This window comes from Pseudorca crassidens, chromosome 8, assembly GCF_039906515.1.
Source record: "Pseudorca crassidens isolate mPseCra1 chromosome 8, mPseCra1.hap1, whole genome shotgun sequence".
NCBI lineage: Eukaryota > Metazoa > Chordata > Mammalia > Artiodactyla > Delphinidae > Pseudorca > Pseudorca crassidens.
In genome coordinates this window covers 21,042,019-21,068,414 of record NC_090303.1, presented here as the reverse complement: position 1 = coordinate 21,068,414, position 26,396 = coordinate 21,042,019, and the positions used below count along the sequence as shown (strand labels likewise).

The 26,396-nt window shown below is 37.0% G+C and overlaps 1 protein-coding gene across 4 annotated transcripts in view; it reads right to left on the bottom strand.

Annotated features, from left to right (window-relative positions):
- Positions 1–26,396, bottom strand: part of RELN (reelin) — a 521,022-nt gene that overhangs the window by 301,592 nt on the left and 193,034 nt on the right. For all 4 annotated transcript variants that reach the window (XM_067745999.1, XM_067746000.1, XM_067746001.1 and 1 more), the window contains exon 4: positions 4,588–4,658. In XM_067745999.1, the coding sequence (XP_067602100.1) occupies positions 4,588–4,658 (71 nt within the window). The remainder of the gene's footprint in view (positions 1–4,587; positions 4,659–26,396) is intronic.

Genomic DNA, 26,396 nt, shown 5'->3' with positions numbered 1-26,396 from the left:
AAACAATTTCACAGAACATCAGCTTCAGACAAAGCCACTCTGTGATCATGATGGGTCAAGACAGACAAAGGACCACTTTATAATCACATCTGAATGCAAGCACAACCAGAACATTGTCCAACTCACAATATACCATGCATCCCTCTCTCCTGGCTGATAGGAGTAACTGCTGCTTCTTTATCAATTACAGCCTTAGCCTGGCTCTGCTCTGCCCTCCCTATGGATAAGATTTATTGAGATCCCCAACCATAGAATACCCACACTTGCTAATAGCATCCAATCCAGAGCAAAGCCCCACCTCCTTAAACCTGAGCCCAAATTACAAAATATAGGCCCAAATATCATAATGATTCCTTTTATAATTTCCACTTACTGACCCACACCATAGTTCCCAATGATGTACCTTCTCCTATTCTGGAATGAGCACTAAACCCCATCTGTTCAACTCTAGGTGTGTGCCTGATGGTCTTTGTCTACAAGGCAGTGAAAGTCTATAAACACTTTGTGTGTGTGTGTGTGTGTGTGTGTGTGTGTGTGAGAGAGAGAGAGAGAGAGAGAGAGAAAGAGAGAGAGAGAGAGAGAGAGAACGAACCCATCTTTCCCTTGAACCTGCTTTCCACTCGGGCTGCCCTTTCTCTCCTTTTAATCTTAGATTTTTTCAAAGCCTCAACTTTAAATACTTCTCAACTCACAACAATTTGTCTTCCCTTGACTGTCTGACTCCAAACCCTGGGCAACAGCTTTCCAACCTGTAAGGCTTTAACATGCTTAGATGCTCATGTAGTCTGGCCTCTCCCGAAACCATCCTCACTTATAAATTGCCAATGACCTGTTAATTGAAAAATCCTATAGCATTTTTCTTGTTCTCCTCACCATTCTTTTGGAAGCCTCTGTCCCTTTTGAACGCCTCTCCCATGTTGAAAATTCTTCCCTAGTACCCCTATTTCTGAAGCTTGCCCCTTCTCCCAGAGTTCCCTCTTCCGTCCCTGCAACGGCTAGCATTCCACACTGGGCCCCTTCCTCCCTTCTCTGGGGAACTCCCTGGATGAGTACATTGCCTCCTCAGCATCTATATCCTGATGTGTCTCCAAACTGCCTCTCTACTCAGCAGGCTGCTGGAGAGCCCTGTGGGATGGAAAGCAGCTTCCTCAGGCCAACACGTTGAAATCCAGCCACTGTACTCCAACTATTCACTTGTTCAATAACATTTATTGGGTGCACACTATGCACTGCACATCGTGGAAAGCTTTAGAGATTCAGCAATAAAGAGCACAGTCCCTACCCTCAAGGAGCTTATAGTGAACAGCAGACAAGGCATGTGCGTTAATGCTCTTATTACAACACACAATGAATAGTTATCAAATGAACGAATGCATGCTTAAGGAAGAGATTTCTTTGAAAGGCAATGTAATATGAATGCTAATACCGTGGGCTACTGGCCAAACTGCCTGGGATCCAATCCCAGCTTGGTCAATTTCTAGCTGTGTGACCTTAAGTTATTCTCACTGTGCCTTTGTTTCCTCATCTGTCAAGTGCAGATAATAATAGTTCAGGGGGCTGCAGTAAAGCGTAAACGAGTCCATGTTTGTGGAGTGCTGAGGGTGCAGTCTGGCACATAGTAGTGCTAACAGTGTTTCCATTTGCATTATTCCTGCGCCTTCAGAGTTATGTCACCATGCACGAGAGTCGCCAAGACCAGATCGAGGAGGACTGTAAGGGGGATCAGAGACTTTTTTTTCAGGAGGAGGTGATACCAAAGCAGGGTCTGAAAGCCTGAGCTAGACGAAGAAGACAAGGAGATGAAAAAGGGTCGACCAGGCAAAGAAGACAGGGAGGGTATAGAGTACCAATAACACTGGTGATCAAGTGACATGCATGCCAGGAATTTTAAGGAGAAAAGAAAGGATGACAAGAAATGAGGCAGGGGAGGAAAACTGAGGCCAGATTGTAAAGGATTTTCCTCATATAGCAGTAGGGATTCTAGTCTGAAGATAAACTGTTGCCTCCAATTGAGATATTGAAGGGTTTGAAGCAGGGAAATGATAGAATCCGATTTCCATGCTAGCAGCTCTGTATAGAGCACAGAGAAAGTGGGAGCAGGGAAACTAGGGAAGAGGCTAGTAAGCAATTCCCCAAGGAGGGGATGGGTCCTCATCTAAGGTGGGTCAGTAGCAATGGGAAGGATAAGAGAGATGGAATCTTCCCTCCTATTTTTTCTTAAACTGCGGCTGACTCTTCAGGACTTGATCCTCAGGATGTCTTTCCTAACCACCCCAGGCGAATCTAGCTACCTCTGTGATCCCAGCCTTCAAGAACAGGAAATGGCTGTTTTTACTTTTATATCCATATTTAGCACTGTGCACTAGGACAGGGGCTTGCAGGGGCTGGATACATGTTTGCAGAATAAAATCCTTCACTGAATGCCTTTTAAGGAAGGGGATCAAGATTACATGCCATCTAAGACATCATTATTATGTTTTCTGATTCTTTTACTTTTTTAATATGCTTAGATGCAAACTATTATATATAGGATGCATAAACAACAAAGTCCTATTGTATAGCACAGGGAACTGTATTCAATATCCTGGGATAAACCAAAATGGAAAAGAATATAGAAAAGAATGTATATATATATGTATAACTGAATCACTTTGCTGTATAGCAGAAATTAACACAACATAGTAAATCAACTATACTTCAATAAAAAAAATAGTTAATATGCTTAGCCAGCAATCATCTTGTAATAAGAGCTATCCTCAAGCTCCACAAGCAAAATTTTTGTTTAAATTCCTTAATTTAATTAAAATCAACAAACCTACCAAGTACGTTGTGACTGAAAGGCATTGTCCTATGGTAGATATATAGAGACTGTCATTTTACTCTCTTTAATACTTATATTAGATATTCCTCATCCAATGCATGGGATATTATTACATGTTAAATTTATGTTATTTTATTTGAGGAGATAATTGACGTTTTAATTAAAAGTGGAGAGGGCCAAAATAAATATATGTTTTATAGCACCAATTATTTCCCTTATTATTCCTGACAGCAGGAAGCAATCAATCTTGTTAGCATCCTTTCCACCCTATCTTGGATGGATTGATATGATTTCAATTGATTAGGTGCTGTTGAAAAAGCTCAATGTTTTCCTCTGGTCCTGGGCTGAATAGAATTTTTAATAACATCCCAGTCTACCATCATGTAAATCATGGTCATGTGTAACATTACTATTATGTAAGGCATTTTTTTCCCTCACTGGTTGAGAATTTTTTCCCACTGATTTTTCTTGGTTTTTCCTTTTCATTTCAAATGAACCCAATCCCAACAATTCATTTACAACAGAAGAGACTCAAAAATTCAAGGCTTAAAAGAAATCAGCTTTTAGGCAATGATAAATGTCAGTAAAATTAGACATGTCTTTTCCTGACACTATGCAGTTTTCAGGATATTAACGTTCACTGCTATATGGTGTTCTATATTTTCAGTAACGCGAACATTTTTATAGTCTGGAAAAAGATTTACATTGTGGTAGATTTCTTGAGCCTACACAAAGGCTATCACACTTTTGCATTCTCAAAAGTCACAGAATACAAATCTGTTCAAATAAACTAAGAACACTGATAATATATGTGAAACTAGAATTAGAATGGGGTTTTCTGATTCAAGAGTTATTAGGTAAACAGTCAGAAGTTTGCCAGTAATGGTCATCAAGTGTCTCATTACTTAGATAAAGCCATATTGGTGATATATATGACTATAAATAACAATTGGTACTTTCTTAAGCCTTTCAAAAACCCACATAATTTTCCTAATTTCTGTCTTAAACCCATTAGAGTCTCCTTAGTAGAGAGATAATTAGTAGAAATTTCCTTTACATTCAATAATGTAATTCTTAAGTTAACAAGTTTCCCCCAAAATAGAACTCTGTAAACAAAAATCGATAATATGCCTATGATAATGGTGAAAATGGGATGACATTTTTTTCATTGTGTGCATGTGCATACGTTCACATATGTGCATCTATGAGACTTTGGCATGGGTGAGAGTCTGGATGTGTATGAGGCAGTGACAAAGCTTAATGTGACTACTTAATGTACACTTAATGCATCTGAAATGATGTTGCATCTGAAATTAATAGTGCACAGAGTTGAAACAAGCATATCGATACTACATACACGATCATCTATAACACACTCAAATATTAAAAGCTATAAACAAATATTTTCGACAAGTTAACAAGAAATTTAAGTGGTAAATTACACAGATATGTTTTTGTAAAATTCTAAAATTAGTAAGATTTTATATTTCCAGGACAACTAAATATAATTGATTAGGAAAAAAAAACTATGAAAAGAATATAAATTTTCGCTGGTTTATTTCACTCACACTTAGTATCTTCAGAACTCTACAGATCTTTATCAATAAGTAGTAACTAAATAATTATTAGAGATATTAAGGGGTCAATAATTCCATTTTTAAAGTGCCATGATCAAGTAATAGTCATGAAATGCTTACTCAGTACATAGGACCTACCATGAATAATTTTGACACAACCAATACAAAGAAGTCAAAGATGATTCTTACCTCCTTGTTCACACAGTTGCTGGGCTAAAGCATCTTTGAAGATAATCTGGCCTTTGTGTGTTGCTGTAGCCCTGGAAATGAATAGAAAAAGGTTAATACAAATCTTGTAATATGTTTGGTGATAACAATGTATTTTTAAAACTTTTTTAAAACCTTTTTTTTTTTTTTTTTTTTTGCGGTATGCGGGCCTCTCACTGTTTGTGGCCTCTCCCGTTGCGGAGCACAGGCTCCGGAAGCGCAGGCTCAGCGACCATGGCTCACGGACCCAGCCGCTCCGCGGCATGTGGGATCTTCCCGGACCGGGCACGAACCCGTGTCCCCTGCATCGGCAGGCGGACTCTCAACCACTGCGCCACCAGGGAAGCCCTAAAACCTCATTTTTTAAATGTTATGTGGATACGATTTTTTTTTTTTAAAAAAGTGCCTCTGAACAGAGATAAAAATGAACAATAGAGTCAAGGCTTAAACCAAGTCACCTGGGTTGAGAATTATCTTCTGATTGGTCTTATTTTGTAAAGATACTGTAACATTCGTGGGCTTATTCTGAAAACTGCAGATGTGAGCAAATCTTGGGTAGAAGAAAAAGTATGGAAAGGATGTTTATTAAAATTTATTCTTCAAGAGACCTTTATATAAAATGTTTTGTGGTGCAATAATGATATTAACACTGGAGGAAGATGCTCTTAATGTACATTTTTCTGAAATCAATAGTCACCATAACACCACAACAGATTTGAGATGGAGAATTATATTTTTAAAGTTGTTTTTTTTAAAGAGGCCTATTTGGAACTTTCATAATTATAAAGTCTGTCATAATAAAATACACCTTTTCCCCACTGGGTCTAATTCACCACTTGAAGGAGATGTGCATCTTTTACTTCCTCTAATCAGAGCTGTGCACATGGACTGGTGAAAAAAATAACATCCTTGCAGCAGATGTATTATTCAATGGTTATAATAGGAACTGTCTTATTAAAGGAAGAATTATTTATGCTTTGTATTTGAAGTGTTTTTCTTTAAAAAAGATTCTTTTCCGGCACAAAAGGTATTATTTAAATGAATTTAAAACAGGAAATCATGCTTCTTTAAAAAATTTGATTTCAGAAAATAAGCCATACAAAATCTTTTTAATAACTAAAATATATTAACATTAAATCTCAAGTTTAGTTCTAGCCAAACCAGCCTAGGACAAAAATAATTTGATTCAGCCATCACTTACTGAAGATGGATTATGTACAAAGCACTGGGCTAGGTCACAAAAGGCAACTTTTGGCCTCTGCAATTCCCCTCCATATGTGCACCCCTCAGTCAACATCTTGCCCTTTGTCCAGCCCAACAGGACCTCATGGTTGCCCACATCCCCACTCTGGTCTCCAGGTGGATGCACACTCCTCCTCCATGCCGCATGCCTTTCTGATTTCTATCTCCCACTGAATTGTTACAAGTGTCAGTCCCCCAGGACTTGAGTCTCTGGAAGTAGTCTGATAGACTAAGCCATGATGAAGTGTTAATGGGTGATATTGCTCCAAGCTAACATATTTCAGCTGTGAAACTGAAAATATTATACTTTAACACACACACACACACACACACACACAATGACACAGTAGTGAGAGTTTTGAATGGTGGGAGGGAAATATAATTGAAGAGAAAAATCACTGGGCAGCCGTCAACTCACACTATATGTGAAGTTTATAAGTGTAATCAGCCCTTGTTGTTGCATATTAATCATTATTGAAATTACAGATAAACAGATGCTACCACTCTCCCTATATATTCACATATGTTTATAGGTTTTCCATTGCTTTTAGCAAGGTGAACATGAGAGGAACTAAATTTAGGGCCAATCTAAGCCATAAACATGACCCACAGACTCATCAGTTACAAGCTTTATTTCTAGAGAGAACGTGGAAACTTGATCTACCTAAACACGCTTCATTATTCAAATCTCAATCAAGTCAAGAGCTTTTTCTTTTCTTTTTTTTTTTTTTTTTTTTACAGTACACGGGCCTCTCACTGTTGTGGCGTCTCCCGTTGCAGAGCACAGGCTCAGCGGCCTGTGCTCACGGGCCCAGGCTCAGCGGCCAAGGCTCACGCACGGGCCCAGCCGCTCTGCGGCACGTGGGATCTTCCTGGACCGGAGCACGAACCTGCATCCCCTGCATCGGCAGGCGGACTCTCAACCACTGCACCACCAGGGGAGCCCAAGTCAAGAGCTTTTGAGCTCACATATACTTCTGATAGCAACACGGCAATCACAGATGTATAATTTTAATTTGACATTTACTTTGCAAGGGATATATTTTCTGAAATCACTAACCACCAAGAAAAGTCCTGCAACATACAATGTTTAAATAATTGTTCATTTTAGTTGTCTTCAGATTTTAAGTATATACTATTCCTACAGTAATATTTCTCGTTGGTCCACAAACTTATTATCATTGTGCCAGTGTATGCTCCCATGAACACAAAAAAACCAAAGTATCCAAATAAAATTCATGTCACAGAGGTTTTGCTTTTTCCCTGGATATCAGAGATACTGATATATATGGGTCACTGCACAGCACCTTGTGAATTGTCCATACTGCTTCCCCTATTACTCAGTTTCTTCAGATTTAGAATTTCATTCATGCTTTTACTTCTACTGTGGTTCAGTGAGTGAATTTCTGAGAACTAGAGAACAACTGAAACTGAAGAAACTTTTATCATCTACTCAAAATTTCTTTAGCAGTGGTACTCATTCTTCAAACAAATATTACAGAACTCCGATATATGAACAGGGGAGCCCTGTTGGAAGTTGCTGGATTCCCTCTCCTCACCCAGCATGCTCCCTATCACCCACTCCCCAAAAGGTCCTGGTGCACTTCTCTGGAACACTTGGGAGTTTGAAGTGGAAGAGTTTGAAAACCGTTGAACTAGTCTAACTCTTTACAGTGTATGGATCAAGAAACAGAGGCCCAGGGAACACCTGCTGAAGGTCACACAACCTGTTAATGGCAGATGGAACCTGATTCCAGGTCTTGATGCCAAGCCTTGGATTCTTCCCACCACATCAGCAGTTTTCAAAATGTGCTCCATAGTGGTACCCAGGGGTCTCCATGGGAGTCAGAGGGATGGGCAGCAGGGAATGCTTCAGGCACCATTAATTCAACCAGAGCACCTGGTTCTAATACTTGTTCTAAGTATTTAATGTTGTTTGAAGAAAGGGCTCAGCAGTTCAAAACTGGATTGAGAAGCATACTATGTGCTCTCAGAAAGAGAAAGACAAATACCGTATGCTAACACATATATATGGAATTTAAGAAAAAAAAATGTCATGAAGAACCTAGGGGTAAGACAGGAATAAAGACACAGACCTACTAGAGAACGGACTTGAGGATATGGGGAGGGGGAAGGGTGAGCTGTGACAAAGCAAGAGAGAGGCATGGACATATATACACTACCAAACGTAAGGTAGATAGCTAGTGGGAAGCAGCTGCATAGCACAGGGAGATCAGCTCGGTGCTTTGTGACCGCCTGGAGGGGTGGGATAGGGAGGGTGGGAGGGTGGGAGGGAGGGAGACACAAGAGGGAAGAGATATGGGAACATATGTATATGTATAACTGATTCACTTTGTTATAAAGCAGAAACACACACACTATTGTAAAGCAATTATACCCCTATAAAGATGTTAAAAAAAAAAAAGAAGCATATTATGTGCTCAATGTCATTCTCTGAAGTCTTTTGCTTGGGAAAAATAAAAGTAGTAATAATAATAATAATGTGACTGGTAGAGGTATATATAAGGCATATATATATATATATATACACACACACACACACACATATGTGTCATGTATATATATAAACCATGCATATATGGTTATTACTATTATAACACATATTATGAATTGAAATTGACCCCCTGCTAGGCACTGTTGTAAGGGCTCTACATAAATTAACTCAATTAATCTTGACAACAACCCTACTAGGTAGATACTATTACCTTCATTTTCCTGGGACATAGATCTATTGTTTGATTTGACTAATGTCATGTAACTGGTGCTAGGCCAGGATTCAAACCCAGGCAGTCTGAGTGCAGAGTCCTCACTTTTAACTGTTAACATTAAATTGTCATTGATCTGGTTCAAAGGTGGGATGGTAGCTTGTGATGTCTTTTCAGAGGGAGAGCCTGCTTTCCAGGCCTGATCTTTAAATTCATGCCTCCTTGAGACTGTGCTCTCAATTCCAACTTTTCAGTACATTTCTCTTGATTGCTTCTCCTACAGTGTTCTGAGTCCTTGGGCTTCCAGTCAGCTCACTGCAGTTCCCTTTCAACTCTATCACATTTCCTCTATCAGCCCCCACATCCCTTGCATCGCTCCTTTTCTCCACCAAATATAAGAGCGCTGGATGCTAACCTCATCAACATTGCTGCGAAAACCCTGGAAGGATACACAGGACACACACACACACACACACACACACACACACACACACACACACACACGTGTTGACAGATAATCATCATGTACATCACCTTCTTCACAAACCTTTAAATCCCTCAGATCACAGTTTAACATAAAAATGCCCAACCCTACAGTAGGTGCATGGTTAGAGATTTTAAGGGTCTGCTTATTAGCACCTTATCTTTGGGGGAAGAAAGAGCAGAAGCCCAGGTGACCACCAAGCACATAAGTACCATTGCTTTTACCCATGAATGTGTCTGCTGTACATGCCCCAGGGTGTGACATGTCAATAATGGCAAGTCTACTTTGAACACATTTAGAGCTATGAAATAATTCATGGTGGTTTACTTACAGAAGCACAGTACTTACTTCAAATATTCTACAGAAATATATATTTATATAAATATATACTTAAATATAATATGTAAATATATAGTTTAAATATAAACATAAATATATACATTTAAATATAAAAATATATTTATGTATTCAAAAATTGCTAAAGTCACAGTAACTCAGAGTCAAAAGTCCCTAGAGGTCATGTCCTCCAATTTTTAACCCATAATATATTTTTCTTTTGTTATAATAAGATACAGCTATGATATATGGTGACAGGCCTTATTTGTTTTCAGAATTATATTATGCAGTTTATAGCTCTCTTTTAGGAGGACGCCTATCAGATTTGTGGTGCTAATAACTATGTTGGTACTACTTGTACTTAACTTTCCATAATTACCAGTAATTTTTTAGAAGAGTTCAGAAGCTGTCCTCATTGTTCACTGTCCTGGGGAGTAGACCAAATTTCTTAAATAAGTTTCTAATAAGTACTTATCTTCTTGGGAGATGCACAGGTTTCTAGAGCAAGTTTGCCAACAAGAATCCCTATTAACTAAGTAATTTTAAAAGTTAGGGGGGCTGTTATGACCTATCATTTGAAAAGCTCCACAGATTCTGCCAAATGAAGAAAGTTCATTATGATCACCATATTCAGAGCTTGAAATAGCCTGAATTTAAAAGAACACGCCATATTCTAGTTTTTACTGAACTCCTAGAGCAACTGTTTGCCCAAGCCATTTAACAGTAAGTATGTATTGTAATGAGGCACAAAGCTGAAGCTCACAGTTCCTGGAATCAGAAAGACCAGTGCGTGACCACAGTGAGCTGCCGCTAACAAGCTCTCTCTCTTCGTACTTCTTTATTCACCTGCGGCTTCAGATTCTCTATATGAGGATAGGGTTAATAATAACAGTTATTTAAAGACAATAATATTCACTCTTCTGATACTTAAAGTCTCTCTACCTAAACGGATTTCAAGCTTCTGGAATAGTAGGAATAATTAAAATTACCTCCCACCAAGGCACCTGTCATAATGATCTGAACATATAAGGGAATCAAAACTATATTTTTTCAGCTCACAATGTGCTTCTATTGTGCAATATTGCCATCCAGTTTCCAAAACAGGACTAAAAAGGGGTTTAAATGTAGTTGCTACAATGCCTACCCAAGTGTACTGTTTCGTTACTTCATCAATCAATTTGCTCACAGATTAACCTAAAGAATCATTTTTAAACCTAGGACGATGTGCTTTACATCTCCAGTGGTGGGTGACTTTCCCACTTTTCTCCCTGATTTTCCAATGCGGTCTGATATGTTCCTGTGTCTCGTCCATTGACAATTGTAAAGGCATTCATCTGTCAGCAACGTGACGTTAATCTAGTGTAATATCAGCGTGCCTGTGCCAACTACCCTCCAGGAAATGTCAATAAATATGTGAAACATGGGAAAAGAGAGAGCGGTCCAAGTTTGGTCAATTTGATCTTCAAAGGAATCAATTCACTTACAAAGATTCTTGACCCCTTTTCATCAGCAAATTACTGTACCTTCTAATTAGGTTGAGGATTTAGCTTGACCATTATTAAAACAAGAAAAAAATACCAAATTATTTAAAACATGTAAAAAGGAGTAATGAATAACTTCAGGGAGAAATTATTTTTATATTAAACTCTCAAACCACGTCAAGGCCATTGCAAAATGATAAAAAAAATGTGGATGTTTTCATAATGCTTTTGCTTTTCAAAGCTTTACTGGGCTCTTTGTTTTTATAATTACATCTTTTATTCCTAAGTCATACCATTTTCCTTCTGTTAAATGTGTAAATACTTTCTCTCCCTCCAAACACAAATTTCAGCCTTAATGTTTTTATGTGCTTATCCAATAATCACAACGTCTCCATGTTCTTAAAAATCACCAAATATATGAATTTATGATATTTTCTGATCAAGGTATAATTTTCATCAGTAAAACAAAGAACATATAAATAAAATAATTCAAATAGGGTTAGTAAGTTAATGGTTAATGGCAACCATAATGGTTAATCCCTTTCAAGAGACTCAGCAGAGCTAACTACTCAAATTAAGATGTAGCGTGTTGGGCTTCCCTGGTGGCGCAGTGGTTGGGAGTCCGTCTGCCGATGCAGGGGACGCACGTTCGTGCCCCGGTCCGGGAAGATCCCACATGCTGTGTAGCGGCTGGGCCCATGAGCCATGGCCGCTGAGCCTGCGCGTCCGGAGCTGGTGCTCCACAATGGTAGAGGCCACAACAGTGAGACACCCGTGTACCGCAAGATGTAGCATGTTAATCAAAATAAAACCAGCTAGTTCTATTACTTTGGGAGGTAACTTAACCTCTCCTGATTAATTTCCTGATTTGTTTAAAAAAATAGTAACAGATGATCTTCAAAATTCCTATAAATTCTAAACCTCTATGATTCCATAATTCAAGATTAAGTGAGCACATATGAGCATGTACACACACACACACACACACACACACACACACATGCTAGCTGCAGCCTCTATCGAGAGAAGTGCTTCCCAAAATCATGTGGCACAGGTCACAGGTAACGGTGTGCTACAGCAAGCTTGCATCACCTCATGAGAGCTTGTTTTTTAAAGTTATATTTTTATTTTAATGTGAAATTTAATATATGTGTGTGTGTATAAATGGGTTTTGCATGTATATACTATAACTACTGCAGCTATATCCCCTAACTCATGTAAAAATATAAACTTTATCCTAGTCATTCACATCAAAAAAGTGAGTCACAGACTTAACCTCCTCATTCATCAGCAAATTCTGTCAATTTTATTTATTTACTCTCCAATGTACCCTTTTTCTCCATCTCCACAGCCATGTTTTAATTCAGGACTTGATAATTTGTCATCTGATAAGCTGCAACGCTCTCTTGATTGGAATCTCCCTCCAGATTCACCCCCATGCCAATGCAGCTTTCACATTGTGCCAGTTTTCTTTCTAAGATCGCTAGAAATCCTTCTGCAGCTCTCCAACATTTAAAGGAGTCTGTCAAATTCCTTAGAATGGCCTAAAAGGTTCTTCAGGTTCTGGTCCCTGCCTGTGTATCCAGCCTCACCTCCCACTGCACCCTGCAACTGAGCCACAGAGTAGTCTTCACGGGTTCTAGAATGCACGATTTATTTCATACCTGCCGAATTTTTTATGTCCTGTCCCCTGTGTGTCGAAGTCTCTTGCCAAAAATCTTTTATTCATACTCTAAAATTTATCCAGGAATCTCTTCCCCTTACAAAACCTTCTTAGATCTCTCAGGTAGCATTAGACACCTTCTCCAAGGATAGCACAGCCTATTTTCTCAGCTCTGACATAGAAGCTTCCTAATTTAAGGTGATCTGACTTGCAGCCCAGCCCTCTCTTTTCACAGTCATTCATATCATAAATTGAAACAACATGGTAAGTAGAAAACTCGTATTCATGACTGCCTAACAACCTCAACTAACACAAAATCAACGTTGATGCCTTCCAAATCCACCAAGACTAAGCCTCTACAATCCACAGTAAAAGGTTAATACTATGGAAAATTAATCAGATTAAAAAGGAATTGATTGCCTGAGTACATGATAAGATGCTATGAATCCACATATCTCTGAACCTGGCAAGAATCTGGTCAAAGGCATTGTCTGTCTTTGAAATTTTAACAACATGCTTAATTAAAACATTAAATAAGGAACTTTCAGTGCTACAAAGGATGCTTTTATCTATTCAAGGAGAGAAGTAGTTGGTCTATAGTCAGATTTCTGGGATGGAGTATTAGCACTGATATATAAAAATGAAATATTTTTCCAGAAAATTTAACAGGAAACCATAGAAAAGAAAGATTGTTGTATATAATAGGAGTTTAACTTCCATTAAAAAGTGAGCAAGGCAAGGCTTCCCTGGTGGCGCAGTGGTTGAGAGTCCGCCTGCCGATGCAGGGGACACGGCTTCGTGCCCCGGTCCGGGAAGATCCCATATGCCGCAGAGCGGCTGGGCCCGTGAGCCATGGCCACTGAGCCTGCGCGTCCGGAGCCTGTGCTCCACAACGGGAGAGGTCACAAAAGTGAGAGGCCCGCGTACCGCAAAAAAAAGTGAGCAAGGCATAACTAAAAAAGATTCCATGGAGGATCTTCCTTATCCAACATTTATCATTCAAAGACTTTCAGAAGCGTTCTGCATATTGAATCAATAATGGGAATTCTTCAAAGAGTGAATTCCAACTTTAAATGTAGTTTGAAGTTCCTTGGGAAAAAAAAAGAAAGGAAGGAAGGAAGGAGGGGGGAAAGAAAAGAAAGAGAAAGGAAAAGGAACAACAAGAAAAGGGAAAAAGCAAAAGGGAAGAAAAGTCTGGGCTTACAAGAAAAAAGCCATTTTCTCTACAACTAACATTAGATATAGCCCATGACAAAAAATTCTCCTAAAGGAGTATTTACAATATAGATTTTAGATGCTTTGTTTTTCTACATAGTAATTTTAAAGGTATGCATTTGTATTTTATTTCTATACACAATTTTGATATTTTTAGTGTGTGAAAAGAGATTTCAGGAATGAAAACCCAACTGATAAACTTAGGAGTTTGAATTGAGATAGTCTGGCATGAGACCAGGCCTAAAATCCTAACTCCTTTCCTTCTTTTGATAACTTTTCCACAACAATTTTATGTTTCTCATATCTGGGAGCATCTTACTATACACATCAGAAGAAATTCATCAGCTTCCCAGAAGAGATGTGGGTTGTGACATGACCACCACTGCCTGCCTATGTGGGAATTTGGCAAAATATAAATGGTCTGTGTTCATCTGGCAGTTATGTTCATCTATGGTGTTGTATGCACTCAACCAAATGTAATTGAAACCCTGATTTTCACTTAAAGTATTTTCAATAACACTGCTATGTGATACTGCATTGAAATAAAGAATAATCATTTTGGTGAAAAAGCACTGATAGTTGCAGGATATATAACACTAAAGAGAAGCAAACATTTATCACTGGCAGAGTTTTATCCTTTGTTTGCTTTGTAAATCAACAGCAAAGTGGATTTAGGGAGGGAAGATAACCTCTGAGCAGGCAAAACTATGTTTTGTCTTGTCAGTGTGCAAAAGGATTGCTCTCAACAACTACTAAAAGAAGCAGAGATGTCAAACTTCTCAGGATTGATCACAGAATTTTAAAGTAAGGGAAGGCTGATAGGACTGATTCATGTAGCAAGAAGGATTATACCCAGGTGCCAAACATCTTCCAAAGCTCCCAACTCACATGCCACTTTTCAAAAACTGAATGGAGGAGTGCTGTACACCAAAATGAAGGACTTTTTATTGTCTAAATTCTAAATAGCTTGAGTTTAATCAAGAATTGTTCTGGCTCAGAAAACCACAAGTACAACAAGAAAAGACGTACAACTTTTGTTAATAAAAAGATCATGTTCTGTCTGCCTCCACTAAATAATTATTCACAAACCCTTAAGGATTATGAACTTGATGAGGTGCTAAGGTAACAGCCTGCTTTAGGTGCTCACATTTCTTAGTCTGGCCCTGTTGACATATGATAGGTGCTCAGCAAATATCTTTTGAGTTAATTTGAATTGTGTCTTCTATAGTAGGCTACGTGTACACTAGGCACAGGAATTTTTGTCTATTTATTTTCTTTATATTGTGTTCAGTGCTTGACATATGGTAGCCACGCAGTAAATGTTCATGGAATACATGAATGATTAGTTTGCATTATGATTACTATACAATGTTAAAAGGCTTTAATAAGTAACCATAAATTATGCATAAGAAACACTTAGAGAAAGATGGTTAGGTGATAATAATAGATCGTCAAGATAAACATTATTATAAGCAAGATTTATCCCAGAAATCAGTTAACAGCAAGAGCAATAAAAGTAAATAGGCTAATGTATTTGTTTTACTATTGCAACATGTTTTCATGATGTAACATCTCCCAGAGTATTCTTAAATCACCTGTAATCCAGAAATGCCTTCTAAAACTTCAAAACAAAAATGCTTTTCATACCACCTTTTAAAATCACTAAAACTCATCAAAGAAAAGAGTTTGAGTGGCTTTGCTGCTTTAAACGCCTTTTAACTAAGTAAGCCTGTGTCAACTTGCTTCAGAGGCATCCTTAGGCAATGCAAGGACTAAACTGGTAAAATAGTAAACCAATTCTAAGAAAACCTTAGTAAAAATTGGAATTGTTTTATTCATTGGATAGTGAATTAAGGAGTCTGTATATTTGTTGAAACATTCATGCTAAGTACTTAGGTATCATCTCCGAGGGGACAGATAGAAAAAGTACTAGTTGCAGATACAGAAGAGGAGATTGTCCTAGGTCTGGCGCTCATTATCTACATGAATTAGGCTGTATCACTTAGCTTCTGTGTCTCATTTCTTTAACCTATGAAATAAACTGACTGGACTGGATAATTTCTAAAGTTCAAACAGTAGATCTGGAATCAGAAGATGTGGGTCAGCACCACAACTCAATGGTTTATGTTGACCCTAGACGAATGTTTATTTTTTGAGAGAGGATTTAAAAACTTGCACTACTTCTTGTTCAGGGCTGTGGTGAAAATCAGAAGAAATCAACTCCATGGAAAGACTGTAAAAAATGTGAGGAATTATGATGATAACGTTCTGTCATTTTGGAAAATACTGGCACAAAACTGAAAAAGAATTATGAAACATATAGCCCATAGGAAAAGTCACCCCCTTATCCTCCAAAAAAAATAAAAGGGCTGTAAACTCTAAAATGTTTTATGGCTGTGAGAAAGCTGATGAAAGCTCTAATGAAGCACAGGATTTCTAACCTAGTTAATTAATCATAATGAATTAGAACAATATTGGTGTATTGATATAATACTAATATTCTTGTAAAATCCTGCCAAATTACATACAATGGTTACTTTGGAGGAAACAAGTTATAAGGCAAGCCTCTATCATAGGCAACAGTATTTAGTATTTTTTTCTGTTCTAAAAATAATTTCTGTGTATTATGAAAATTTTAAAATACAGGAAAGTATTAATGTGAAAATAAAATTACTCATATTCATGCCTAGGAGAGATAATCACTATTAACATTTCAGTAAACTATATATAGTCTTCTAGTTTTAAAAATTAGTTTATGAATACAAAGATTTTTAGAAAATTACTTGCCTAAAAAGTAGGTTTCTATTCCTTTATACTTAATATTTATTATAAATAGTTCCTACATCATTAAATATTTTTAGAACAAGATGTTGATAGGCTAAATAATATTCTACTGTATGGCTATATCATAATTTATTTATTATACTGTTGTTGGAATTTTGTTTCTGTTTTTTAGTATTTTAAATAATAAAATAAATACGCTTTGATCATATCTTTTATTTTTACCTCTCATTTTACTGAGATATAATTGACATGTAACACTGTATAAGTTTAAGAATGTGAACGGTATTAATTTGATACATTTATATATCGCAAAACGATTACCATTAGCGCATTAGCTAACACATCCATCCTGTCCATAATTATCATTTCTTTTTTATGGTGAGGACATTTAAGATCTACTCTCTTGGCAACATTCAAGTATATGATACAGTATTGTTAGCTATAGTTGCCATGCTATACAAAGACCCCCAGAACTTGTTAACTTTGTAACTGGAAGTTTGTATACCTTGACAAATATTTCCCCATTTCCCCTACTCCCCAAACCCTCGTAACCACCATTCTACTGTTTCTCTGACTTTGACATTTTTAGCATACCTTGCATTTTAAGATGGATTTCCAAGACTGGGAAACTAAATTAAGGGCATAAACATGAAAGCCATAATTCCAAATAGCATTTAAGGAAAGGTACATGTCCCCATCAGCGTCCTAGAGAGCACCCATCCCACAATACCTCTGATGGCAATGAGCATTATCAGTCTATCAGTTTTCATTTCAAAGCTGTCATGCTACTTTTAATTTCTATCCCACTGATTATTAGTGAGGATACTTTGCATGTTTGTTGGTTACATTTTTCAGCTTTGGGAATTATATATTCACGTCCTTGCTAATTTTGCTATGGGTTTTGTTTTTGTATTGTTTTGTTTAATTTTTTGGCCACACCACATGGCACGTGGAATCTTAGTTCCCTGACCAGGGATTGAACCTGCACCACCTGCAATGGAAGCGTGGATTCTTACCCACTGGACTGCCAGCGAAGTCCCTTCTCTGGGTTTTAATGTTTTTCTAATTGATTTACAAGAGCTCTTTAAATGTTAAGGCTATTAATTCCATGCTATATTTGTTGCCAATATTTTTTACGCAGTTTATAGTTAGTCTTTTACTGTCTTTATGATTTTTTTATTTTTAAAAGTTTAAAAATTTTGTGTAATCAAATCTTTCAATCTATTGCCATCTAATTTTTTCTAGCGTTTTCATGCTTAGAAGCTCTTTCCCATTCTAAACTCAGTTAAACAGATGCTTGCATCCATTTTCTTTTGGGAATTCTTTCTACTCATCTGGAATTTATTTTAGTATACAGCCATCCAGTGGGGATTTAATTTTTTTTCATTTATTTTAAAATGTCTTTGCATATTTTATTGGATAATCTTTGATCAACCTATTTATTATGGAACGTTTTCTATATCGTGTTTTCAGCATATATCAGAGTTATTTTCTGAAATATCTATACAGTTCCATTGATGTGAAAGCCTTTGACAATTTTCCACACTAAATAATTTCCACACTAAACTCAATTACATGGATAGACTAATCAGGGACCTGGGAATAATGTTTTCTCATGATTTCTGACTTGATCAGAAATAGACAATTCTTCTATTAGCCATAATTATCATGAAGAGGAAATGCACAGTGAAAATTTCAAATCCACAGATTATGCTTATTTCTAGTTGTTAAATATCAGTTGATTCAGATAATTATAGGGAATAATTCCTATGGCAGTCTGAGAATACAGACTTGTCGGTTGAGTATTTATGTGGGTGAAAAGGAATTAATTTGAGGAAAATTTAATAAATCTGAGTCTTATTCTCTAGAAATATTGTATCAGAGAGTGTCTGGAATTTAGACATAAGGTACAATATAGGGGGCTAAAAAGAGGAAGATGGAGAGAAACGTCTGGCATGAAGAATTGGACTGCCACCTATTTCTTTTACCTTATACACATTATCAAGAAATTGAAAACCAACAAGGCTAAAAAGAGGATCCTGAAAGCTTCCAGAAAAAAGAAATAAAAGAACTTTCAAAATAAGAGAAGAATTGCATCATTTTCATGCACTCAATTACAGCACTAGACGCTTTCAATATTTTCAGAGAATATTACTTTTAATCTGCAATTCTATTTCTAGCCAATCTGTCATCAAAAATAAGGAATCAAACATTGTACCTCCCATGTATACTTTCTCAGGAAGAAATTGAGAAAGTGATCCAGAAAAAATGACAGTGTAAATTAAGAAAGAGAAAAAATCATTAATCCAGGAAAAATAAAAAGTTGTTCAAGAAAGAAAAAAATTTATAATATACCACTTGGTTCTGCAGTGAATAATATTTATATAATTATTGATTGAAACACTGATGACTGATTTTATGAACTATGTGATATATTTATACTGAGAGGATGTGGGGGATAAAAGTTGTGTGTTTGGGGGGTAATGATGTAAAAGATGTATATCTTCATCTACCACAATGTGAAGTAACTTGATTTAAGTATAATATTTAAAAATATAGATACGAATACCAGAAGGAGCAGGAAAAAATGATTACAGTGACTTACTCTGGGAGCACTACCAGGAGGAGTAGAGAAGGAAAGTCTTCCTTTTTATTATGAGTCTTTTCCTATTATATAATACTTAAAACTTTTTTTGTCAAAATAAAATTTCATTTAAAAAGAAATTAGGGGCTTCCCTGGCAGGGCAGTGATTAAGAATCCGCCTGCCAATGCAGGGGACACGGGTTCAAGCCGTGGTCTGGGAAGATCCCACATGCCATGGAGCAACTAAGCCCATGCACCACAACCACTGAGCCTGCTCTCTAGAGCCCGCGAGCCACAACTACTGAGCCTGCGAACCATAACTACTGAAGCCCACGTGCCTAAAGCCTGTGCTCCGCAACAAGAGAAGCCCCTGCGATGAGAAGCCCACACGCAGCAACCAAGACCCAATGCAATAAAAAAAAAAAAGAAAGAAAGAAATTAGTATCAAAGCAAGCAGAAGGAAGAAAATAATGAAGATTAGAGCAAAAAATGAATGAAAAATAGAATAGAAAAACAATAGAAAAAAATCAATGAAACCAAAAGTTGGTTCATTGAAAAGAACAACAAAATTGACAAACCTTTAGCTATACTAATCAAGAAAAAGAGAGAGACAGAAAACAATTTACTAAAATCAATAATGAAAGAGGGGACACTACTATTGACTACAGAAATAAAAGAATTATAAGAAAACACTATGAATAATTAATATCAACAAACTAGATAACCAAGATGAAATGGCAAACTCCTAGAAAGACATAAAGTACTGAAACTGACTCAAGACTAATTGAAAATCTGAATAGACCTATAACAAGTAAACAACTGAATTGGTAATCAAAACTTCCCACAAAGAAAATCCCAGGTCCAGATGGCTTCACTGGTGAATTCTATAAAACGTTTAAAGAATAATTAACACCAATCCTTCACAAACTCTTCCAAAAAGTAGATTAGGAGGGAATACTTTTCAAAACATTCTTCAAGGCCAGTGTACCAAAACTAGACAAATACATCACAATAAATACAAACTACACAAATATTACTTATGAATATGGACACAAAAACTGTCAACAAAATACTAGCAGATTGGAATCCAGCAACATATTAAAAGGATTATACACTAAGACCAAGCCAGATTTAACCCAGGAATGCAAGGTTGGTTCAATATACAGAAATCATTCAGTATAATACACCACATTAATAGAAAAAAGACCAAAAAATGAATGATCATCTCAATAGATGCAGTAAGATAACCTGACAACTTCTAACATCTTTTGATGATAAAAATCATCCAACAGGGCTTCCCTGGTGGCGCAGTGGTTGAGAATCTGCCTGCTAATGCAGGGGACACGGGTTCGAACCCTGGTCTGGGAGGATCCTACATGTCGCGGAGTAACTAGGCCCGTGAGCCACAACTACTGAGCCTGCACGTCTGGAGCCTGTGCTCTGCAACAAGAGAGGCCGTGATAGTGAGAGGCCCACGCACCATGATGAAGAATGGACCCCACTTGCCACAATTAGAGAAAGCCCTCGCACAGAAACGAAGACCTGACACAGCAAAAATAAATATATTAATTAATAAACTCCTACCCCCAACATCTTCTTTAAAAAAAAAAAAATCATCCAACAAACTAGGAATACAAGGGAACACCTTCAACCTGATAAATGTCATCTGTGAAAACTAAGAGGTAATGTCATACTTATTGGAAAAAATGAAAGTCTACCCTCTAAGATTATGAACAAGACAAGAATTCTGTTCTTACCACTTTTATTCAACACTGTAATGGAGGTTCTAGCCTGGATAATCAGGCAAGAAAACGAAATACAACAGATCCAGATTGAAAAAGAAGAAGTAATGTCATTGTGAATGACATAATCTTGTGTACAGAAAATCCTAAGGAATCCACAAGAAAATTATTAGAATTAATAAGTAAGTCCAGCAAGGTTGCAGAATAAAAGACCAATATACAAAAATAAGTTGTTTTTCTATGCATGCTTAATGAGTAACCTGAAAGTAAAATTAAAAAAAAAACAATTCCATGTACAGGACCATCAAAAAACCCAGAATACTTAGGAAGAAATTTAGCAAAGTAAGTGCAAGTCTTACACATGACAAGATACAAAACACTGTTGGAAAAAAACAAAGAAGATCTAAATAAATGCAAAGAAATCCCATGATCATTGATCAGAAGACTTAATATTGTTAAGATGGCAAAAATAACCAAATGAATCTACAGATTCAACACAATATCTATCAAAATTCCAACTTGGTGTTTTCTAAAAATTTTGCAAGCTGATCAGTGGAATAGAACTGAGAGTCCAGAAATAAACTTTCACATTATGGTTAATTTATTTTTGACAAAGGAGCCAGGACAATTCAATGAGGAAAGAGGTCTTCTCAACAAATGGTGTTCAGTCAACTGGATATCGACTTGTAAGAGAATGAAGTTGGACCCCTACCTCACACCATATTAAAGAAATTAACTCAAAATGGAATACAGACTTAAATGTAATAGCTAAAACTATAAAACTCTTAAAAGAAAGCATAGAGGTAAATCTTTCATGACCCTGTATTTGGCAATGCTTTTTAAAATACAACATGGAAAGTGCAAGCAAAAAAGAAAATAAATAAATTGGACTTCATCAAAATTAAAAATTTTGTGCAACAAAAGATACCATCAAGAAAGTAAAAAGACAACCTACAGAATGGGAGAAAATATTCACGAATCCTGTATCTGATCAGAGACTTGTATCCAGTATATATACAGAACTCTTAAAATAGTAAAAGAGAAATAAACCAATTTTAAAATGGGCAAAGGATTTGAATAAACATTTATCCAAAGAAGACATCCAAATAGCCAATAAGCACATGAAAAGATGCTCAATACCATTCTCCATTAGGGAAATAAAAAAAAAAAAAACCCAAACTGGGTTACGCTAGACCTACAGTAGGATGGTTAAAATAAGAAAGACAGACAACAATACGTGTTAATGAAGATGTGGAGAAATTGAAACCTCATGTATGCTGGTGAGACTATAAAGTGCTGTAGCCATTTTGGAAAACAGTCTGTCATTTCCTCAAAATGTTAAATATTGATTTACTGGATGACACAGCAATTCCATTTGTAAATGTATACCCAAGAGAATCGAAAACATGTGTTCACACAAAAATATGTACACAAATGTTCCTAGGAACATTATTCACAATAGGTCAAAGGGGAAGCAATCTAAATGACCACCAACAGGTGGATGGCTAAATAAAACATGGTATATACATACGACAGAATGTCATTGAGCCATAAACAGGGATGAAGTACTGTTGCTATAACATGAAACTTTCAAGGGTGAACCCTGAAAATGTGGTAAGTTTAAAAAGCCAGCCACAAAAAGCTAGATGTTGTATGATTCTATTTATATGAAATATCCAGGATAGGCAGGCATATTCATAGAGACAGGAAGTAGATTAGTGGTTTCCAGGGGATGGGGAGATGGGGAATGACTGCTATGGATGCATGGTGTCTTTCTGGGGTGATGAAAATGTTCTGAAATTTTTGATGATGATTGCACAACTCTGAGAATATACTAAAGCCACTTAATCGTATACTTTAAAGGGATGAATTTTATGGTATGTAAATTATATCTCAATGAAGCTCTTATTAAAAAATAAAATTGAAATATATTCTAGAAGGTAGACAAGCTAATAATAGATAGGCATATAATCATTAAGGACAATCATGAGCGTTTTGGGGTTACTTCTCTTTTCTTGAGAATGATGTTTTAATGGACAAAACGAAGTGTTTTGTTGCTTGAAACAACCAGAGAGCAGAGGTAAATTAGTATTTTTTTTAATGCTGCCATCCTTCAATGCTTCATTAAAAAGAATACAATAGGTGGCCCAAGGAAACTATAAAGCCTCAAACTGCAACCAAATGTCAATTAAACCCAAGTTTCATTTCTGCATATTATATGCAACTTTGAGCCCAGGGAGAGAATAATTTTTCTCTTCCAATGTATAAGTAGTGCTTCTCTTACCTGCCTCAGTACACATTTAGATGAAAGAAAAACACATTAGATTACTGATGTAATGATTAACTGAAAGTCCCCTTAATTGTCTAGCATACTTACAGCAAAGCCCTTTGGCCCGATTCAGGCAACTACAACTACAACTCTTACAAGTACATTCAAAAGCAGTCATGTGTACCATTAAAAAAAAAAAAGAATTATACTATTGAAGTAAGCACAGTGAATGCTTAGGATGTTGTCTGGATGAAGGCTGATTTTTTTCTGTGCCCTTCTCACCTAGAAATACACTCCTTTAGGTCAATAAAGAACCATATTTGGACTGAATCTCCTAAGTGTTTCAAGTAAATTCCAGTACTGCTGGGTGGCTGGGTGGAGTGTGCAAGTGGGATTCCTGGTGATGTCAACAGTTCTGTTACTAGTGAGTCTGATTTTGGAATAGCACAAATTTCAGCACAAATCTAACAAGAACCATTTACTAGCCTAATCAGAAACAGTCAGTGGTCCCAGTGAGAAATATAAAATCACTGCCAAGTGTAAGACTCAGGCAGGTGCATTTTTAGGGCAAGCAAGGGGAACGGGAGATGGGAATGGACAGTAAGAATGGTAGTGGTCATCATGGGTAGGACAAATGAAATCTTGCTAGACAGATAATTTTTTTTTATTTTAAGGGTGTTTAAAAGGCTGATTCTAAACCATCTAGATTAGTGCTTTCAGAAATCGGAAGCTTTAAAAATATACAGGGCTTCCCTGGTGGCGCAGTGGTTGAGAATCTGCCTGCCATTGCAGGGGACACGGGTTCGAGCCCTGGTCTGGGAAGATCCCACATGCCGCGGAGCAACTGGGCCCGTGAGCCACAACTACTGAGCCTGCGCATCTGGAGCCTGTGCTCTGCAACAAGAGAGGCCACGACAGTGAGAGGCCCGTGCACCGCGATGAACAGTGGCCCCGCTCGCCGCAACTAGAGAAAGCCCTCGCACAGAAATGAAGACCCAACACAGCCAAATAAATAAATAAATTTAAAAATATACAGATTACCAGGTCCCATCCAAAAATTAAAAAATAAGATAGATAACCAACAAGGACCTACTGTATAGCACAAGGAACTCTGCTCAATATTCTGTAATAACCTAAATGAGAAAAGAATTTGAGAAAGAATAGATTCATGTAATACATGTATAACTGAATCACTCTGCTATACACCTGAAACTAACACAACATTGTAAATCAACTATACCACAATATAAAATAAAAATTTTCAAAAAAATTTATTCAGAATCTCTGGGCAGAGGGCTCAGGCACAGGTGATTCTACTTGTAGCCAGGCTTTAAAACTACTGGTCTGAACAGTTACACTGCTGTACATTTTTCCTTATGAGTCAGAAATGTTTCGCTCTCCCTCTTAGTAACATCTTGCACTGTGGTAACAGCCATCACTATCAGCAAATTATTTTATTCCGTCTTTCTCCAACCAAAGACCCTTTAGTAAGGATTAAAATGTATCCTGCTGATCCCGGCAGGACACTGCCCCTCATTTCTCCTCCATTTTTCAATGTCTTTGGTTTATGGGAATCACATGTATATTTCACTCACAACATTAGCCAGAAAGAGTAATTTTTCAGTGAAGAGGGATTCCCCTATTAACCTAAAACTGTATGAAATGCTGTATTTTTAGAGTTGTCTCCAGTATAGTCATTCACAAGCTGGTGTATAGGCAGGATTTCTCAATGTCAGCACTACTGACATTTGAGCTAGACAATTCTTTGCTGTAGCGGGCTGTGCATGGTAGAATATTTAGTAGCATCCCTGGTCTCTAACTACTAGATGCCAGGTATGACCAAAAAAAGTCTTCAGACATTGTCAAGTGTCCCCTGGGAGCATAGGCAAAATTGCCCCAGTTGAGAATCACTGGTGTATAGGTTTGTAAGAACTCAGCCCATATCAAAATTATAAGATTCACACTGAACCTTCTGTTTACCACATTGAATATCATCCATTTTGACATTTATACAAAGAAAAATATTTCAGATTTGGCTTATGTCTAGGAGTTTAATTATATATAATATCCTCTAATGCCAAATAGAATTTTCTATTGAAGTCAATTTCTGCGGAACAGTCATAACTGGTTTCCTCCATTGCTCTGGGCAAAAGAGAAAAGTAAGATCCGACACACATTCTGCAGTAGATGTCTGTATAAATGGTCCTTGCTGGCTCAAACTAAGTCTCAGTTCTAGGAAAATTGTTCTGTCTGACTCACATTTTCTGTGACTTTACTCTTTGATTAACACAGCCCTTGGGGTTGGGGAAGTTGTAGTGGGTAGTGTTTTTGTTTAAAAGCCCTTTCCTGGAATTGAACACAATGTTGTTAGAGAAAACCCAGTGTGGATAAAAGAGAGTTCATGAAAATATAAGGCATAAACATTAAAGTTCAAAGTCAAGAACATACCACAAAGGCCAGGGATTCCCTAACAGAGCAAAGAAAATTGAGTAAATTAATCAGAAAATCAGGTATTTTACAGTGGAATTACGTGCGTCAGCATATTTTTCCTCCCTTTGCTAGGAAGACATGAACAAATCATCCAATTTCAGGAACTTAAGCTAAAAGAAAGCCTTCACTGCAAACAAAGGCAGAGCCAGTATAGTCAAAAGTGAAAAGTAAGTCATGGAAAATGAATATATTAAAATTCCTCTGGAATTACAAGGCACTGCCCCCTGACTAACAGCACAAAAATGATGGCCCATCATAATTTTACCCATTATTTGAATTACATTCTGGGTAAAGTAGCAACAAGGAAGACCATTTTGACACAGCTTGGGTTCTTATAATGTCATTCTCTGCCTTCCTGTGAATATTCCATTTTTGTATAATGCTGAAGAAATCACATTTTCATTTTTCTATAGTTCATTATGGCTCATTGCTGTAGCAACTGCCAAACCAGTCAATTTGTACAAATAATAGAACAAGCTTCCATTGTCTCTCATCTGACACAGCGCCAACTAGTCGGGCTACCTTTTCCAAGAGGGAAATCATGTTTTTAAACTCTTTATCTAATTTTAATGTCCCTGGAGTCATACACGGTAAATTCTTTTGGAACACTGAACTGAGCGTTATGTACTCAAGCACTTACCCCTTTAAATTAGGTCATATAAAGACTACTGATTTCCATGTTGCCATTATACAAAGGACAAACCCTATATGAGTATTTGAAAGCCCAAGTGAATTTGTTTTCCTTCTGATATTTTAAAACAGTGGCAATTTAGTG